This window comes from Pseudorasbora parva, chromosome 11 (genome assembly GCF_024679245.1).
Source record: "Pseudorasbora parva isolate DD20220531a chromosome 11, ASM2467924v1, whole genome shotgun sequence".
Classification (NCBI taxonomy): domain Eukaryota; kingdom Metazoa; phylum Chordata; class Actinopteri; order Cypriniformes; family Gobionidae; genus Pseudorasbora; species Pseudorasbora parva.
In genome coordinates this window covers 34,153,258-34,174,242 of record NC_090182.1, presented here as the reverse complement: position 1 = coordinate 34,174,242, position 20,985 = coordinate 34,153,258, and the positions used below count along the sequence as shown (strand labels likewise).

Sequence of the window (20,985 nt, the reverse complement as noted above, 5' to 3'; positions counted from 1 at the left end):
AAGCAAAATTAAATTAGTTGTGGTTTAATGTTGTAAAACAGAGATTTCTAAATAGGGTTAATACTATTTATAGGTCCTGTATTCAACTAATTTAATCTATTTAGAGATTTCTGAAGAATTACCTTTGATTTTGAACAGTCATCTCTAACTTTGATATGTAGGCATTCTGTTGTGAAATTTTCCTGCACAAAATAGAAACCAATAAATAAGGCAAAAGTGCAAAAAAAGAAAGAAGAAATGGCTGTACTAATGCAATACTCATCCTAACTTAGACATATTCTGCATCTCTTGTTGTATTTTCAGTCCATCATCCTTCATTCTCTCAATCTGTGTTTAGAGTGTTGTGTGACATTAATTTGATTCCGTAAAAACAAGTCATGTTAAGGACAGGATGCTCTCACCTCTTGCTGATAGTGGGCCAGTAATCGCTTGTGGTGTCTGGCCTGGAATTGCAAGACCTACAAAGCATAATAAATATGTCTTTATAAGCGCTACTGCTGCATGCCTGTTTAAAGTATCTGCAATTATACTCATTTTATGTACACGGTCACCATGCTTATCTCTGAGGAGTACTTGACTGCAACTGCATTGACATCTGAGAAAAGTTCCTGAATCCCTGAGCTGCTCTATGAAAACAATATGCAGATTAGCAACAATTTGTTAATATTAATCTCTATGACATAAAAAAAAATCTTGTATCTTACCTTATCAGACAGTGGAGAGATTTGACACTTTGCTTTGCAAATGAGACACACACCTTGATTTCCTTAGAGGGAAAACCAACAGACTGCTCTCAATGCTATATTAATATTTCCAGCAGAGGGCAGCATATTCACACATTTAGTTTATGATATCACAGACAAAACATTCACACTGAAATGTTGCTACTTTATTACTGCAGCTATAACTATTACCATTGCCGCTTAAAAACAGAGTTACAACACTCCCATAGACTTCCATAGGAACTGAGGAATGCGGAAGTAAAGCGTGCACGGAGCGACCAATAGTTCCAAACAGCCAATAGTTCCAGCACTGAACCCCATTCATTTCAGTGTATCTCAAGCACACTCGCTGGCAAAATGGAATTACTGCATATTTTGAGATTTTAAGGCATTATTGACTTCTCGGGAATATTAATAAAAGATGTATTTTATGAAGCATGTTAAAGTTTATGTTTATTGTTAAAAAATAGATGGTTAGACGCTAACTGCAATTAAGATAACCTGAGCGGCACTGCTAAAACTACATACAGATGTTATCTGTCATATTTTAACAGTTTTTTGTCTCTGAGATCTTTCTGTTGAATGTGTTCCTATGAAGTTGGCCCATTTAAGGAAGAACATAGTGCCTGAAATAAAGATTAAGTTGAATTAAATTGGTTGCCCTGTTTTGATTTGAAACACTATTTAAAGCTTCTTTCTTGTGTAAATTCTGTATATGCTAGCATCATTTATGTATATTCACCTGTTGTGTGTTTCAAGAATCATAAAATAACATTGGCAAGTTAACAACATTAAATTGGTAAAAGAAATTACCACCCCACATGGAAAGAACCTATATAAACATATGTTTCAATATAGGATTTGATATGGGTTTTTAATATACGTGACATATAAAATTGGCCGTTTTCCTATATTATATGTACATGCACATATATGTAGGCTACATATACATATGCCTATATATATATGCACTTATATGTGTGCATATATGCACCTATATGTTCAACTACACTGTAAAAAAAAATAATTACAGTATATTGATGTTAATTATAATTTATTAAACCGTGGAAAAACTAATCAATTATGTCAAATTACACATAAAACAACTAATTTTCAATCAAATTTATTTTACAAACCTGCTCTGTCCATCTACAGTAATTTACTTTTAAAATATAGGTTTTCCATGTACTACAATAACTAAGATATTATTTATAAAAATGCAGTAAGCACATCAATTCAAAAACATAAAAAACTGTAAACACATTTGCATATTTACAGTATTAATCTTTATTTTAAAAGAACCACTCACAACTTCAACCTCTAAATTAAGTAGGCCTACTTGTACATAAATAGCAACCTTTACAGCCAATTCCTGTTAAATTTACAAAATATAGTACAGAAACGGCACATTTACATTATTAGTCATTGTACATAACACATAGGCCTGTATCAAGTTACTTCCGTTGTAGAAAAAACAAGCTTAGTATATCATTTAGAATATGCAAAAATATCTACATTAAAAGACAATTATCTTTATATTTTTATACTGTAACATTGCAGTTACTATTGTATACATGTACAATTACATTTTATCCAGAACAACTTACAAATGAAGAGTATGGAAGCAGCAATTAGTGCAGTGACAAATTTGAGTAAGTCTAGCAGTTTACCATTTATTTTCTTTTGAGTGAATTTTAGCTATAGATGATCAAATCACTAATATAACACTATTTTTATATCTATTTTTATTACTTTATTTGTACCTAAGTGTTAAATGTATAGGCTAATTAACATCACAAAGTTTAATGAAATCAAAAACATCTGACTAAAATTCACAATAGGCTATTCAATTTAATCTATTTTAAATCTATTTAAATCGTGGCTTTGCTTTGTTTATGAGAGGATTTGTAGGTAATGAGAGAAGATGAGAAGACGTATTTGCACTAAATTCCTTCAGCGTTTTCAGACCGTATAAAACTTGTTTTGATGGATACTAAGGGGATTATCTTCATGGTAAATTAAACATATGATTGGTAATTATTTTCAACAGAAATGCCCTTCATTGGCTACAACACTCAACACTGTAAAATCAAGATGTAGCTACTCGCGTGACCCAAATAAAATAACCATATCCCTCAAGAAAAATATTAACGTTGTGAATAAACTGCTACTGTAAGCCTAGTCGATGCACAGTGTTAATATTTGCCAGAAATTGCTGCAAATATAGTGAATCTACTGTCTATCCTGCTTAATCCCATTCAACTGGATTGACAGCGCGGAGTTGTTTGGAACTATTGAGCGCTCTATGAACCACGTGACACCATGGCGTCGAGATCAAATAGTGTCGCAACTCTCTTTTTCTATGGCTCTGACTATAATTAGGAATAATTATAATTCACATCCAGTGTTATAAAGTATAAATAAACTACATTTATTTGTAAAAGCAGCACCATTAAGCCATCTTTAAATCTGAACATATTTAAAGGAAGTGTATGTAAGATTGTGGCCAAAACTGGTACTGCAATCACTATCCCCTCTCCCCCTCCCCCCTGACTCGAAGTTGCCAGGCAACCCAGATGCCGAAACACTGCTGACTTCATGATTGGTCGATTAGTGGAGGGCGGAGCTTCAGGCCAAAACATGTCAACATCAACATCAGTTGAGGGCTGCAATAACAACTTTTAAATGACAATATCCTGGCCCGACTACTGTTGTTAGTGATATAAGAATTTGAAATGAACTTGATTTCTTAACATCTAGTGACATATCAGTGCCATTTTATGATTAATTGAAATACATTTCTTACATACAGTTCCTTTAATGTTAGTTGAAGTACTACCTCTCTGAAAGCAAATGTTACAGATGACGTGGCCGCAGTTTGTGACAGCCAGCTGACGCTCAGGACCAGGTGACATGAAGCATGAGTTACAGCAGATCCAGGAAGACATTATTCTGTTTGATTACAACAACATAATTATGGTTATGTGATAAAAAATTTGTTTATCCCAATAATAACCAACTGCAGAACCGCAGAACCCATATACGTCACTGACAACGGTCTGAGGACAACAGCGCCTCGCCCCAGTCTCATGCCGGAAGTGGGCGGAGTTAACGAAAACTAAACAATTGGCATGGCGGAAGAACACGGTAAACAGCTGTTTTGTTGTGGCTTTAATCTATCAAGTTTATTTGTGTTGTGTATTTGATCCATCGTTGTTGTATTAACACTTTATACAGAACATGGCTCTATTTTTTCGAATGTGCTCTGCTTTACGATGTCTATCGCGTCTGTTGATATGGTCTTGCTTTTAGTAATATATTGTTTTATTTTGTTGTTGGCGCCATATTTTTGATTTGCTTTTATCTGATACTGACCAGTGTTTTATGTGTTTCCACCCTAATTTACAGAGGCATTACGATTTGGAGAGGCTCAGCTTTACTTCATGTACATTAATGCAAGACATTCTGCAACAGTGTCTACTGCCCAGTGTTTTAAAGTGACCAGATGACACAGTACACCTTCAAATTCACTTCAAAAAGCAGCTGTCCATGGGGGTCTGAAGGTTTTGAGTTATTTGTTTATGCACAGTGGCAAGAAATAGTATTTATTTGTTGCCCCTTTTGAATTAGTTGGTTATAAAGTTTCAAGTATATATATATATATATATATATATATATATATATATATATATATATATATATATATATATATATATATATATATATATATATATATATATATATATATATATATATATATATACATATATATATATGTGCCGTGGAGGGAGTTACTGGAGCTGAGAATATTGCTGAATTGTGGAGGAAACATTATTTTACCTTATTTAACTGTGTTAAAAGTGAACGCTATAAAGTAACAAATATTGATAACGGTAGGCCAGAGTTAATCACCTCTAGTGAAGTTTGCCAGGCAGTCGCACAGCTATCTAAAAAGAAAGCAAGTGGGTTAGACCACATTACAGCAGAGCACCTTAAGTTTGCTAGCCCTAAGGTTGCAGTATTGCTTGCCATTTGCTTTTCTGGATTCATGACCCATGGTCTGTTACCTGAATCTATGTTGTCTGTTACTCTTGTACCGGTCATTAAGGACAAGGCTGGCAAGGTTGGGAGTATGGACAATTATAGACCAATAGCATTAGCCAGTGTGTTATCTAAAGTATTGGAAAGGATTTTGCTTGATCGTTTAGGTCCTTTTATAGGAACCACTGATAATCAATTTGGCTTTAAAGCTAAGTGTGGTACTGATTTGTGTATTTATGCTTTGAAGGAGGTAACACATGGGTACATGAGGCAGAATTCTTCCATGATTATTGGGTTTATTGATGCTTCTAAGGCCTTTGATAGAGTTAATCACCTTAAGCTATTTGAAAAACTAAGCCAAAGGGGTGCCCCTGACAGCATTATAAGAATCCTGGCTTACTGGTATGCCAACCAGAGTATGCAGGTCAAATGGGGTAATACAGTATCTGCCTCCTTTGGGGTGAGTAATGGGGTACGTCAGGGGGGGGGGGTTGCTATCACCAGCTCTCTTTAACTTTTACATGGATGAGTTATCCAACCGATTATCACGATGTAAAACAGGTTGTATGATTGGAAACACCTTGGTAAATCATTTTATGTATGCTGACGATTTGGCCATTTTTTCACCCAGCAGTGCTGGATTTCAGCAGTTACTGAATATCTGCTCTGAATATGGGGTGAAATATGATGTGTTGTACAACGCTAAAAAGAGTGCTGTAATTATATGTAGGACAAAAGAGGACAAAGATCTTTGTTTTCCAGACTTTTATCTGTCTGGACAAGTAATGAGTGTCTGTAATAGAATTAAATATCTGGGACATTGCATTACTGATCAGATGTCTGATGATGAGGATATATACAGACAGCGTCGCATATTATATGCCCAAGCTAACTTGCTGGTAAGAAAATTCCACATGTGCACAGATGATGTCAAAATTAGCCTGTTTAAAGCATATTGCACTCCTATGTACACTGCATCTTTATGGACTAAGTTTAAAAAGGCAAGTATGCAGAAGCTTAAGGTTGCTTACAATGATTGTATGAGGCTATTGCTCAATAAACCCAGGTGCTCTAGTGCAAGTAACCTGTTTTGTAACGCAGGGGTCAGTACCTTTCAGGCGTTGTTGAGGAGGCTCATCTACAAATTCATTTGTCGTCTGAATGACTCCCAGAACAGCATTGTTATGCTATTAGACAATCCAGGGTTAAGTGCCATACGATACCAATCATTGCTGTGGAATTATTGGTATAAGTGTCTTTTATAGTAATTTTGTTTTGTATTTCTTTTTTTTTTGTATTTATTTATTTATTTATTATTATTATTTTTTATAATTGTTTTTTAATTATTGTTTTGAACGACTAGTTTTTTTTTTTTTTTTATGTGTGTTGCTTGTTATGTCTGTCTCTAAATGGACCATGAGTCTGGAATAAAGTTGATGATGATATAAAATGTGCTTAAAGGGGGGGTGAAATGCTGTTTCATGCATACTGAGCTTTTTACACCTTTAAAGACTTGGATTCCCATCCTAAACATAGACAAAGTTTCAAAAACTAATGTTGGACGTTTGATGGAGTATTTCTGTGTTAAAAATACTCCTTCCGGTTTCTCACAAGTTTCGGCGAGTTTTTTTCGAGTATGGCTCGACTTGACGTTAAATAGATCGGAAGGTCCTTGTATGGGCTGTACAGGCTCTTCTCCCGGAAGGGTGCGCGAGCGCGTAACTAGAGGGAGAGAGAGGAAATGCACGCTGTAAACAGTCTCTCAGGTGCAGATCCAGTCGTCCGTGAACACTTATGACGCGCCGCGCTTCACTTTATTCCTATGGGTGACGTCGAACGACTTCAACGCTTCAGCACAGCATTCCTGGAAGGCAGCGCTGCATTTGAACCGATTTGAACGCAGAAATGACGGGAAGCTTCAAGGCATCGCTTCAGTCGCGTCGCAAAGTGGATTTCCACGGTCACTGCTGTCACAGGACTTCACCAAATCATTACAAAGAAGTGTGTTTTTGACGGAGCGGTCCCAGCGATAAAGTTCGGTCCTGCTTTGGAAGCAGCCGGTGAGTAAATCAACTTCAAATGTCTCTGCTATTGGCTACCGTCGCATGAGTAAACGACACGATCGCGTGCTTCATCATTCAAATGCGCTAACGGTTACTCCATTGTTGTTCTGTATAACACTAGTCTGACTCTGACGTGCAAAACCGTTTTGCTTGCTACCTCTAAGGTCTAGTCACATACAATAGTCCATAAACCGAATCATGTCCTCATAAACTGCTCGTAAAGACACACAGAGGCCCCTAAATACAGTACATACCACAGAGACGGACATCCTGATGTTGCCGTTTCTCCTGTTCAATTTATTTCAGCCTCAGATTTGATTGTGGATCATTATCTGTATTAGCTGAGATAGATGGGTTTCTCCACGCTTGAGGACATCACCGCTTTGTGCACATTCGTCATTCTTTAGCTCCGCCCACACGATACGCCTCCAGGCGCTCGGTTTTTTCCGGAAAGACTCGGTACAGCCCATATTTCTTTTATAAATATGATAAAACGAAAGACTTTTCGGAGATATGAAGGATGCAATACTACTCTATAGGTACTCAAGATTGACATGAGATTGACTGAAACTGAGTGTTTCACCCCCCCTTTAAACTAATAAAATACAAACACTATTTCATGTGTTTGAATGTGTCCTATTAAAATCAAATTAAATACACAACCAAGCATTATATATCTGTTTGATTTTGTTGCAGTAAATTGACAAGCAGAATATCACGCCAGGACAATGGGAGCTGATCAAAAACAAGGTTAGTTTTAAAAGGCTCTCATAAAGACATAAGCTACTTATACAGATAGTGTGTTGTTATATGTCACATTTTCCAGGAATGTTCTATAGTTCTATTCTATAATGTTCTATAGTTTTAGACTGTTCCACAACAGTTGGATGACTCTATTGACAGTGGGATCTTCATGTTATTGGTAAAATGAAGGGAAAGGTAAAACATATTTTTTTAACACAAGCTTCTCTTCATTAGGATAAAAAAATATGAGGGCTTTTCACACTTGAAATAGTAAACTCCAGGTATACAGAATCCTATCTTGCTTCATGTTTCACACTGATCATCATTTACCTGAGATGAACAATTAATCCTGGGTATTCATACACTGCCGTTCCACACTGTACTCTAATAAACCATGGGATAACATCCTTATGTGCAGTATCAGGGTCACTGACTGGACGGACACTGCACACAATGTTTTCATAAATGCTCAAGCTTTGCATGTCCTTGTATTATAAGTTTATCCTGAATGGACATTTCAGACTATACAATAATTTAAATGGTCTCTTCTTCGCTGCATTTATTGCGTTTTCTGTTTGCATTTGATGTTTTTCCTCTTCAGTGCTGAATGCATTATTTATATAGAATGCACCGTACTTCAGTGACTGTCCAAAGCACGTAAATATAAAAGTGTGAAATGTTACTTTACCCGAGGTTAAAAGTGTGTTTAGAATGACGATAAGCTCAGTGTGAAAAGCCCTATGAAATGCTTGCCTTTGATTTCTGTATACATTTTGAAATGAAAATGGTTAATTAATTTGATTGTAACAGGGTATAATTTATGTCAGAAATATAGACATGAGAAACTGAATTTCACACACGATATTGTAAAAACACTTCCAAAATTTCATCCTATTTTTTTGTACCCTTGTCTCATGAAGGAGCCACGGATCACAGAAGACCTCTGCACTGCAGTGTAAAGACTATGGAACAACCAACATTTTTCAACAGTTAAGTGGAAGAGCCGTGATTTCTGAAATTTGAAAGTGGAAGACTAGGAAAAAGCCCTTCAACTTTCACAGGCTGAATGGTTGACGACAACTGGCCAAAGAGACAATCTGTCAATGTTTATAGAGGTTAAATTTATTTTAGATTTAATTTGTCATGTACCTGCTGTGCAATAACTTTCAACTTAGTTCAATTTATTCCCCTTGGTCTGATTGTGTATTTTTTTAAAGCAAACCACAGCTAGTATATGATACCTTTGCTACTTAAAGGGATTATTAAGGGGACATTTTATAAAATTAAAAACAATTTTTGTGTGTTTTGAGGTTTGATTAATCTGAATCAGCTTAAATCATGCATTACAGTGTAGAATTGTGTAATGTGAAAAAAAGGTTTATTCTGAGATGCTTGAGTAAAAGAAAATATATTGTGTCATAAAAATAAGTGTTCAAATGCTCAATCTTTGTTTCCATTTTGTGTGTGTTAAGCTTTGTGTTCAGTTTATCTAATATAATATTTAAGACATAATATAAATATAAATAAAAAAATAATAATAATAGCAACTTTTTACTTTAAAAACGTTACAATGTTGTTTTATAAATAAACTGTTTCACGTAAATTATTTTATTTTGTATTGTTATCCAGTATTGTTTATTTTAAAACATATTTATATGATTTAACTATGAGTGAGTATATCTATCTAGCCTATCTATCATCTCTCTATCTATCTTCAGTTAGAACTTATTTAATTAAATACATGACATTATTAACATCCTTTAAACTTTGGGCTTGAAGATAAATCAGCTCCGCCCAATTCCGGCATGAGACTGTGGCGTGGCGCTGTTGTCGTCCTCAGACTGTTGTGAGTGTCATATATGGGTTCTGTGGTTCTGCAGTTAGACCTGTCTCGTTTATCCAGCACATGGACTGAAGGCTTTTCTATCATGCCCAAAACTGCTGTTTTACTGTATGCCAAAAATGTTGTATTCATCTGTTATGCCCGAAATTATGAAACACCATTTCCGCCACATAAGAAAAAAAAATCATAACCCTGGTTTCAGAGACAAGGACATTTTAAAGATAGTTAACCCAAAAATTAAAATTACCCCAGGCATAATTTACTCACCTCAAGCCATCCTAGGTGTATATGACATTGTTATTTCAGATGAATACAATCAGAGTTATTTTAAAGGGGGGGTGAAACACTCAGTTTCAGTCAATCTTGTGTCAATCTTGAGTAACTATAGAGTAATATTGCATCCTTCATATCTCCGAAAAGTCTTTAGTTTTATTATATTTATAAAAGAAATATAGGCTGTACCGAGTCTTTCCGGAAAAAAACGTGCGGGCGGAGCTAAAGAATGACGAATGCGCAAAGCGATGACGTCCTCAAGGGTGGAGAAACCCTTGCTATCGATCTCAGCTAATAGATATGATCCAGAATCAAATTCGGAGGCTGAAATAAATTGAACAGGAGAAACAGCAACAGCAGGACGTCCGTCTCTGTGGTATGTACTGTATTTAGTGGACTGTCAACATCTGTGTGTTTTTACTCGCAGTTTATGAGGACATGATTCGGTTTATGGACTATCGTATGGGACTAAACCTTAGCAGTAGCAAGCAAAGCGGTTTTGCACATCAGACTAGTGTAACGTTATATAAAGAATAACAATGGAGTCTGTTAGCGCATTTGAATGACGAAGCACGCGATCGTGTCGTTTACTGATGTTTACTCATGCGACAATAAGCAACAGCATTAGTGATAGACCGATATTGATTTTTTATAGCCGATACCGATTATTTTGATGTTTATGTGCCGATAACCCGATATATAGAACTGATATTTATTTATTTATTGTGTTATTTCTGTTTTTTACAATTACAGCAACAGCACTTAACTGCGCTTTTTAAACACTGTAATCTTTGCGGTTTCACTCCCTTTCACCCACAGAACAAAAGACATCTACATCAATAAATAGTCTGAAAAAATTGGCTTTTTTTTTAAATACAGTGCAGTCTTTTTAACATTAATGCCGTTTCAACTTTTTATTTATAAATGCAGCCGTATTAACAACAGGCAAAATACATATATAAAGTCTAATATTTTCAAATGGAGAACATAAATGAGAGTTGAGTCTATCAAATCCCCATAACTATGAGCATAAATATAAGCATTCATTTTAAACTACAGTTTTAAAAGGTTTGTGTGTTTAATAGACTAAAGATTGAATATTCTCTGGAATTGTAATAGCTATGATGTATTCGCGGGTTTGTTTCTTTTTCTTATCTCATCTAGTACGGTATCAAAATTAATGTTTGTGTATGTCTATGAAATGCTGACGACAGCGCTGTTTTCATCTCTGCGTTTAACTTACACATCTCGCGGAGATAGGAATAATACATTTTCACGGAGCTGTAATTAATTCGATATTTATTATATAAATGTTATATAGCAGACGCTAATATAATTAGGAGTTTTAAACGAGTCGGTCTTGTTTACATATGGTGACTAGCCTATATGCTGGAGCTGCAACTCCGTGAGAGAATGCGACAGAGCAAACAACACAGAGAGAGAAAAAAGTTTAACGCTTTCCAACCATAGTAAAATAAATGGACAGAGCTATGCCATTGACTTCAATGGCAGAAAGTGATCTTGAGTAACTATAGAGTAATATTGCATCCTTCATATCTCCGAAAAGTCTTTAGTTTTATTATATTTATAAAAGAAATATAGGCTGTACCGAGTCTTTCCGGAAAAAAACGTGCGGGCGGAGCTAAAGAATGACGAATGCGCAAAGCGATGACGTCCTCAAGGGTGGAGAAACCCTTGCTATCGATCTCAGCTAATAGATATGATCCAGAATCAAATTCGGAGGCTGAAATAAATTGAACAGGAGAAACAGCAACAGCAGGACGTCCGTCTCTGTGGTATGTACTGTATTTAGTGGACTGTCAACATCTGTGTGTTTTTACTCGCAGTTTATGAGGACATGATTCGGTTTATGGACTATCGTATGGGACTAAACCTTAGCAGTAGCAAGCAAAGCGGTTTTGCACATCAGACTAGTGTAACGTTATATAAAGAATAACAATGGAGTCTGTTAGCGCATTTGAATGACGAAGCACGCGATCGTGTCGTTTACTGATGTTTACTCATGCGACAATAAGCAACAGCATTAGTGATAGACCGATATTGATTTTTTATAGCCGATACCGATTATTTTGATGTTTATGTGCCGATAACCCGATATATAGAACTGATATTTATTTATTTATTGTGTTATTTCTGTTTTTTACAATTACAGCAACAGCACTTAACTGCGCTTTTTAAACACTGTAATCTTTGCGGTTTCACTCCCTTTCACCCACAGAACAAAAGACATCTACATCAATAAATAGTCTGAAAAAATTGGCTTTTTTTTTAAATACAGTGCAGTCTTTTTAACATTAATGCCGTTTCAACTTTTTATTTATAAATGCAGCCGTATTAACAACAGGCAAAATACATATATAAAGTCTAATATTTTCAAATGGAGAACATAAATGAGAGTTGAGTCTATCAAATCCCCATAACTATGAGCATAAATATAAGCATTCATTTTAAACTACAGTTTTAAAAGGTTTGTGTGTTTAATAGACTAAAGATTGAATATTCTCTGGAATTGTAATAGCTATGATGTATTCGCGGGTTTGTTTCTTTTTCTTATCTCATCTAGTACGGTATCAAAATTAATGTTTGTGTATGTCTATGAAATGCTGACGACAGCGCTGTTTTCATCTCTGCGTTTTACTTACACATCTCGCGGAGATAGGAATAATACATTTTCACGGAGCTGTAATTAATTCGATATTTATTATATAAATGTTATATAGCAGACGCTAATATAATTAGGAGTTTTAAACGAGTCGGTCTTGTTTACATACGGTGACTAGCCTATATGCTGGAGCTGCAACTCCGTGAGAGAATGCGACAGAGCAAACAACACAGAGAGAGAAAAAAGTTTAACGCTTTCCAACCATAGTAAAATAAATGGACAGAGCTATGCCATTGACTTCAATGGCAGAAAGTGATGTCAGTAAAGGAGTTCGCGTTGGTCATGACGCAATAGTTAGCCTATTTTTACAAAAAAAGGTTATGCGGGGCGATAGTGTAAGATACAAGGTAATGGAGCCTTTTATGCATTGTCGAGTTTCTTTAGAAATAAACAATAGACAAATGGAATCTTTAAACGCCTCTGATGTAAAGTTATTCACTGTCAAAGTGACTCAAAAATGAATGGGAGTCAATGGGATGCTAACAGCAGGTGATGGCTTGGTTAGCAATGGCAGCCCCTATGGCTGGAATGCTTTCCGAGTCCTAGATTACCCCCTTGTTTCCAACATGCTCTCATTCATGGTGGCCTAATAATACATTTTCACGGAGCTGTAATTAATTATTAATTATTTAAAAGTTATTTATTATATAAATGTTATATAGCAGACGTTAATATAATTAGGAGTTTTAAACGAGTCGGTCTTGTTTACATACGGTGACTATCCTATGCTGGAGCAGCAACTCCGTGAGAGAATGCGACAGAGCATAAACAACACAGAGAGAGAAATAAGTTTAGCGCTTTCCAACATGCTCTCATTCATGGTGGCCAAATAATTCATTTTCACGGAGCTGTAATTAATAAGATGTTTATTATATAAATGTTATATAGCAGACGTTAATATAATTTAAGGAGTTTTAAACGAGTCTGTCTTGTTTAGCCTACATAGCCTATGGTAACGTTAGCATATATGCTGGAGCAACAACTCAGTGAGTGAACGGCTGAATGCAACTGAGCATAAACACACAGAAAGAAAGAAATTCGGTGCTTTTACTTCCATCATGCTCTCATTCAAGGCTGTTTTGTTTCATTCATGTGAAGTTACGTCTTTATTGTGACATAACGGATTACCTGACGACTCTGTCAATGAGTCGTCTCTACAGTGCCAAGTTTAAACTATATAATATCATCTCATAACATCTTATTTGTGCATATCTCAATTGTGCATTAATGTTATGTCAAACAAAGTTTATTAATTAAGGGATGCAGGTTATTTTACCTTTAAACACCGTTGTTGACTCATCTACCCTCACAGTCCGTTAATGGCGCGCTTGTATGCAATTCTCAAAACGTCCACAAGATGGCGCCATTTATCGGGAAATCCGATATTACAAAACTGATACCCGGTTATGGGAAAATGCTTAAATATCTGGGAAAATATCGGGAATCCGATATATCGGTTGATCACTAAACAGCATAGACATTTGAAGCAGTTTTACTCACCGGCTGCTTCCAAAGAAGGAACGAACCTTTATCGCTGGGACCGCTCCGTCAAAAACACACTTCTTGGAGTGTGGAGATCCACTTTGCGGTGCGACTGAAGAGATGTTGTGAAGCTTCCCGTCATTTCTGCGTTCAAATCGGTTCAAATGCAGCGCTGCCTTCCCGGAATGCTGTGCTAATGCTTTGAATTCGCTTGATGTCAAAGTGGAGAAATGAAGTGGAGCGCGGCGCGGACTATAACTTACATAAGTGTTCACGGACGACTGGATCTGCACCTGAGAGAGTGTTTATGAGTGTGCATTTCCTCTCTAGCTCTAGTCACGCTCGTGCGCACCCTTCCGGGAGAAGAGCACGTACGGCCCATACAAAAACCTTCCGCTCTATTAACGTCAAGCCGACCCATACTCGAAAAAAACTCTCCGAAACTTGTGAGAAACCGGAAGGAGTATTTTTAAAACAGAAATACTCCATCAAACATCCAACATTAGTTTTTCAAACTTTGTCCAAGTTTAGGATGGGAATTCAAGTCTTTAACAGTGTAAAAAGCTCAGTATGCATGAAACAGCATTTCACCCCCCCCCCCCCCCCTTTAAAACATGTCCTGGCTAATTCAAGCTTCGTAATGGCAGTGAATGCAGCCCAAAATGTAAAGACCAAAAAAGGGCATCCATCCATTATAAAATATTATAATGGTATAATTATAATTATAATGCTACAAAGGGTTAATTAAGGCCTTCTGAAGCGAATCGATGGGTTTAAGGGCTACTTAGCCTCCACCAGACACTTTTTGCGCAAGTTGAATACGGAAGGCGGTTTGGCGGAGGCTAGATATTTTACTTTATATCGTGTTAAATACAGATATTTTTATTATATTTACCCAGATACCCAGATTATACGCAGATTCCTTCTGAAGAAGGACTTCATTCATTAACCCTCCAGAGCAGAGTGGAGCACTTTTATAAGCCATTATACTGCCATTATAAAGCTTGGATTAGCCAGGACATGTTTTAATATAACTGACTGTATTCATCTGAAAGGACAAAGTCATATATGACTAGCCTAGAAATCTAGACACACCCTAGCGGCAGCAAATCTTATCTGCCCGCGTAGCAACTCTCAATACCCTTCTGAGCTGTAAATGACAAACTCTTGTCGGGCCAATCACATCGTGTATAGAGTCGGTGGGCGGGGCCATAATGACCACGGCCGAGTTACGTTTGTGTGCTTCTAGTTAGGGATGTCAACGATTAATCGATGATCGATTAATTGTCGATAAGACATTTGATCGATAAGACTTATCGATCATCGATTAAGCAGGGTCATGCGCGTGCGTGCGGCTCAACCGCGAAACGGGAGGAAAAATTAAGCGAGCGTGCCCCAGTTCTATTTGAGATCATTTTACAGCAGAAGTTACACCTTCATCATGACTGCAAGTTTGCATGTGCATTCGCAGCCTTTTGTTTTGTGCAAATGTAAGTTGTAATATTGTGTTTATTTTGTGCAGGCCTATCTATAGCGGATTTATCTCATAAGGATGCTTTTGGTTAATAACTAACGTTAGAGGCGAGCGGTAGTAAAAGCGTGGCAGTGATCAGCTTCAGCTCCAACAGCAATGCACAGCTAATAATGACTATGATTGGGACTATCATATTACACAACATTAATGAGAACACTATTGTAATAAAACATTGTGATTGTTAATTATTTGGGTTTATTTGCCGTGTGTTTCATTGCGTTGATCCAGGAAGAGCGCATGCACAACATGAGTCACGCATTCTGACTCGCGCATGTAACTAGTTCAAGTTCATTTATGCATTCGCATCAGATTGTGCTGAAGTAATTTGTAATATTACATTTATTTTGTAACGTTATATATGTGATCAATCATAAAGGATGCGTTTCTTTTAGTGAAATAAAACGCACTAGCAAGTGGCTTCAGTCAGTGATGATGGCTACCGGTTTTCATTCAGTACTTCGGCTTTAGCGCATACAGAGCAATGCATAATGACTATGATTGGGACGATCATATTATATACCAAAAATAAATAAATAAATTAATTGATTGGGTTTAGGTGCCGTGTTAAGAGCGTTGTTCCAGGACTAGCGCGTGTACGCGTCTCCCATTCTGAATATGAATATTAGCAACTCAATTCAAGTTCTCTTGTGCATTCGCATGATTTTGTGAATAGGCCTATATAATTTGTAATATTTTGTTTACTTTATATAAATCTGATTAATCTCATATAGGAAGCTTTTTGTTGAGTTAAATAATGCGCTAACAAAGAGCTTCAGTGTACAGTGTTGATTCAGCGCATCCGCTTCAGCTCACACAGTTCAAACAGCCATGCATGACTAATGGGGCGGCAGTCGCTCAGTGGTTCATGTAGGTTGTCTACAAACCAGAAGGTTGGTGGTTCAATCCCCGGTTCCACCTGACCAAGTGTCGAAGTGTCCATGAGCAAGACACCTAACCCCAGCTGCTCCCGACGAGCTGGATGGCGCCTTACATGGCTGACATCGCCGTCGGTGTATGAATGGGTGAATGTGAGGCAAAAATGTAAAGCGCTTTGGATAAAAGCGCTATATAAATGCAGTCCATTTAATAATAACTATGATTGGGACTGTCACATTACATAACATTAATGAAAACAATATTTTAATAAATTGTTTTGAATTAATTGGGTTTAGGTGACGTTTCAGCACGTTGTTCTTGGAAGTGCGTCCACACATTCTGAATAACAGATCTGAGGCGGCGTTCATGTTGTATTACAGGTTATATTTGGTTATTTTATAAGTCATTTCATTAAATCATAAATCGCATCGATAAATTTTACAATCCCATAGCCCTTTGTTTAGATTAAAAAAATCCTTCTCATTCATTTGGTGAAGAACATAGCGTTTTGAGCAGCATTGCACATTCTGTCATGCTGTCGGCTATAAGCCACTGCTGTAGACGCATATTTCAGTATTAAGCACAGTATTAAGCATAATTCAATATTAAACACAGAAACTGGCGAACGGCGGTCTTTCGAATCAGCTTTGACTGTGACTCTGGAAGATTTGGAGTTAAGCTTTTCTCTGAGAAAAGAACGGCACTGAAGTCATTCTTAAAAAGGGAAGATGTGTTCAGAGATTTGCTGACCGGTAACGGCAAATGTTTAATCTATCAACGAGCTCCGTTTCACCTTCGTTGCTCTGGTTGGTTGTACCTATCCTATCGCGTGCAGAGGGGAGTTTGAAAGACAACCGTTTATCCCGCCCCTCGGATTGAGCCCTGTCAATGGTGAGTTTCCAGACAAAACATCTTGATGTGGGTCTGGCTTGTCACCCTACATGACTTGAGGGTGAGTAAATTATGGGATAATTTTCATTTTTGTGTGAACTATCTCTTTAAGCAGCTTTTTTAAATGAAAGAAAAAAAGAAAGAAAAAAGCATTACTGGCCTGCATCGAGACAAAACAATGGCATGAGAAGATATGTCATTGCAAATTGCTTTAAATGAAGACTTCTCAAACATGCAATTTAGTCTGGGCCAGGCATAAAGCTTGTCTAAGAAACCAGGTAACAGTGTGACATGTTAAATCATAATTATGAGACTAAAAACACAATTTTGAGATGAAAAAGATAAAATTATGATTTATAAATCAACTTTGTGTGTCTTACTTTCAATTGTTTATATCATAATTTCAACTTGGTATGTCAAATTTCGATTTAGCTTGTAATAATCATGACGTAGTGTGTATTAATTATCATATCACAGCCTGTATTATTAAAATCACACATTGTACGTTAGTAAGGAAACCAATCGAGTATAACCGAGTGTTTCATTGAGTGTTCAAAAGTGTTTAATTATATAAACTGTCTTCTCTATTTGTCAGAAGCGAATTATTTACTGAAAAATATTAACAACACGAATTGATTAAATGTAACGTTACAACAAACGAGGGTAAAATAAAGGTTAAATTAACCCAATGAACGCAAATGTATGTTAACTTATAGCGTTTGAGCTAACAAACAAATAATGTAATATAATTCCCCTGAGGAATTTTCACCAGTGCTGTGGACACTAACTAAATCTCGAAAGTAAAAAAACAAAAACAAAAAACATATACCGTTACCTGTATCTTTCTTTACTCACTATCCAGGTTTTTGTCAATAGGCTATGCTAAACATGTAGGTATGCTAATAATATGCTTTTTAGAACGACTAACGTCACCTATGGAAATCGCGCTCAGAAAAATGACAACTACTACCACTGCCACCGTAGTGACATGACGTCATGCGCGTCATAGCACTACGACGTCATGACGTCTTACGCGTGCACGCGGAGGTCTTTTTTTTTTAAACAACTGCAACTAATATAAATCATATTTATATTACATTCAGTATCCTTTTCAACAGCTTAGATGTCTTGACAGCTTTTCGATTGTTTTGTATAGATGTTAGAGAGTCATAAAAAATCTTCAAATCAGTGCAAAATAGTCTACCATTTGGTACAGTCGATACGGTAATATCATATACACAGTTGCTTTGTGTATATGATATTTCCCTAATTACAGAATAAGAAGTGTAATCATGGGCGTAGATTACGCGGGGGACGTGTCCCCTTCACTTTGAATAAAATGTATTTTTGTCCCCCGCACTTTACTGGATCTCACTGATTCTAGTCGACCTGCTCCGAGCTGGATTCGTACCGGCGTTACCTGCGCGAGCGCGGGCAAGTTAACAGGGACGCTAAAAACAGCTTTCTTTAATATCGGTTGATAGCGCGCTTCTTGAGGTCACGGGCAAGTGTATTAACAGAGAAACCAATGTGAATACATCAAGATTTAAATTCAGAGACAAAAAATAATCTATGCATGACCTGTCATTTTTTTTCGAATCTAAATATGAGGTGAGTAACTCTCTCACAGAAAGTCCAAAAGTGCATGGATTCGTAGAGGTAATATCCAGTCACGCTGGAGCTGCAGATGAAGGAAAACAATCGTTATGAGTTATGAAACGTGACGACAACAATCAGACGATTGCGACAATATATGCTTTATGTGTGTTTTTCAAGTCATCTCAATGTTTATTCCTGTGATCAAAGCTGATTTTATCATCATTACTCCAGTCCAGTGTCACATGATCCTTCACAAATCATTCTCATATGATGATTTTATAATCAAGAAACATTTATGATTATTATCTGTGTTGAAAACAGTTGTGCTGCTTAAAAATGTTGTGGAAACAATGATGGCCTACATGTTATTTTTCAGGATTCTTTAATGAATAGAAAGTTCAATGGACAGCATTTATTTGCATTTATTAAATAAATCATCTTTTGTAATATTAAAAATATCACTTGTGATCAATTTAATGCATGTCTGATTAACAAAAGTATTAATTTCTCTCTTTTTTAATTTTACCACAAATGTTTAGATGGTTTCCACAAAAATTAAGCAGCACTGTGAGCAGCACAACTGATAATAATCATAAATGTTTCTTGATCATCAAATCCTCATGAGAATGATTAGTGAAGGATCATGTGACACTGAAGATAGGAGTAATGATGATAAATTCAGCTTTGATCACAGGAATAAATTACACTTTACTATATCTTCACATAGAGAACTGCATGGTTTACATCAATATATATATATCAATCAATCAACTTTATTTATATAGCGCTTTTACAATCACGATTGTGTCAAAGCAGCTTCACAGTGTCAAACAGGGTAATATTGCGACAAAATTAGATTTGGCTGTACAGCCGTACTGGAGAAAACAGTGATGTTATCCGCTTATTTTAATTTATCATATAGCGACAATGTTGGCAGATCAGTATTATAGTTTATAGAATTAAATAAGACCTAATTCATATATTTTATTTGTATAATAAGTTGAATAACTTTAATCATATTTTTAGTGTCCCCAACTGAGCAAGCCAAGCCAAAGGCGACAGTGGCAAGGAACCAAAACTCCATCGGGGCATGATGGAGAAAAATAAACCTTGGGAGAAACCAGACTCAGTCGGGGTGCCAGTTCTCCTCTGGCCTATTAACACACCGTGTAAGATTATTATTCTGGCAACCTTACAGGTCGGAAATCATATTAGATCGGATTATTCAAAATTTTCAGGGTATCACGGAAGAGACAGATTTATTTAGGATGGGGCGTCAATTACACAAGAGTATGAATACATGAAAGATCGGAATTATTGCGCCGAAGACGGGTTTTGAGCATGTCGTGCCAGTGAGGCAAATTCGGAGGAGACACCATTTGACACGGCTCAGCAGACACTCCAGGATGCGTTGGTCATGTCCAGGCAGGTCCACCATCCGATCCGGACAGGGCCCAGATCCGGGATAAACCTCGGGATAAACAGAGAGACTAACATTAGCGTAGATGCCACTCTTTTTATGATGTAACGAGTACATCAGGTGTTATGGGAAGTGTTCCCGGTTCCGGCTGACCTAGTTAATGCAGCCTAACAATCAGTCAATTGAATTGAATAATGAAAGTTAAAAATGTTCTATGTGTATGCCATAGTAAAGAGATGTGTTTTTAGTCTAGATTTAAACTGACAGAGTGTGTCTGCTTCCCGAACAATGCTAGGAAGACTATTCCACAATTTAGGAGCTAAATAGGAAAATGATCGACCGCCTGCAGTTGATTTAGATATTCTAGGTATTATCAACTGGCCAGAGTTTTGAGACCGCAATCGACGTGATGGGGTATAATGCGTTAAGAGCTCGCTTAAGTACCGGGGAGCTAAACTATTTAGTGCTTTGTAAGTAATAAGCAAGATTTTAAAATGTATGCGATGTTTAATAGGGAGCCAGTGCAGTGTTGACAGAACTGGACTAATATGATCATACTTCCTGGTTCTAGTAAGAACTCTAGCTGCTGCATTTTGGACTAGCTGGAGTTTGTTTATTAAGCGAGCAGGGCAACCACCCAGTAGAGCATTACAATAATCTAGCCTTGAGCTCATGAACGCATGTACTAACTGTTCAGCATTTTGCATTGAAAGCATGTGCCGTAATTTAGATATATTTTTAAGATGATAGAATGCGGTTTTACAGATGCTAGAAACGTGGCTTTCAAATGAAAGATTGGTATCAAAGAGCACAC

At 36.6% G+C, this 20,985-nt stretch overlaps 1 protein-coding gene across 3 annotated transcripts in view; it reads right to left on the bottom strand.

Moving 5' to 3' along the window:
- Positions 1-18,127, bottom strand: part of LOC137093116 (probable E3 SUMO-protein ligase RNF212) — a 217,341-nt gene extending 199,214 nt beyond the window's left edge. For 2 of the 3 annotated variants that reach the window (XM_067457848.1, XM_067457847.1), the window contains exons 1-7: positions 17,988-18,127; positions 3,562-3,674; positions 705-766; positions 552-626; positions 402-458; positions 269-327; positions 123-182 (exon numbers count right to left, since the gene is read on the bottom strand). In XM_067457848.1, coding sequence (XP_067313949.1) covers positions 123-182; positions 269-327; positions 402-458; positions 552-626; positions 705-766; positions 3,562-3,670 — 422 coding nt within the window. In that variant the 5' untranslated portion in view covers positions 3,671-3,674; positions 17,988-18,127. The remainder of the gene's footprint in view (positions 1-122; positions 183-268; positions 328-401; positions 459-551; positions 627-704; positions 767-3,561; positions 3,675-17,987) is intronic. The other variant, XM_067457850.1, reaches the window with a different exon arrangement.
- Between the last annotated feature and the right edge of the window lie 2,858 nt (positions 18,128-20,985).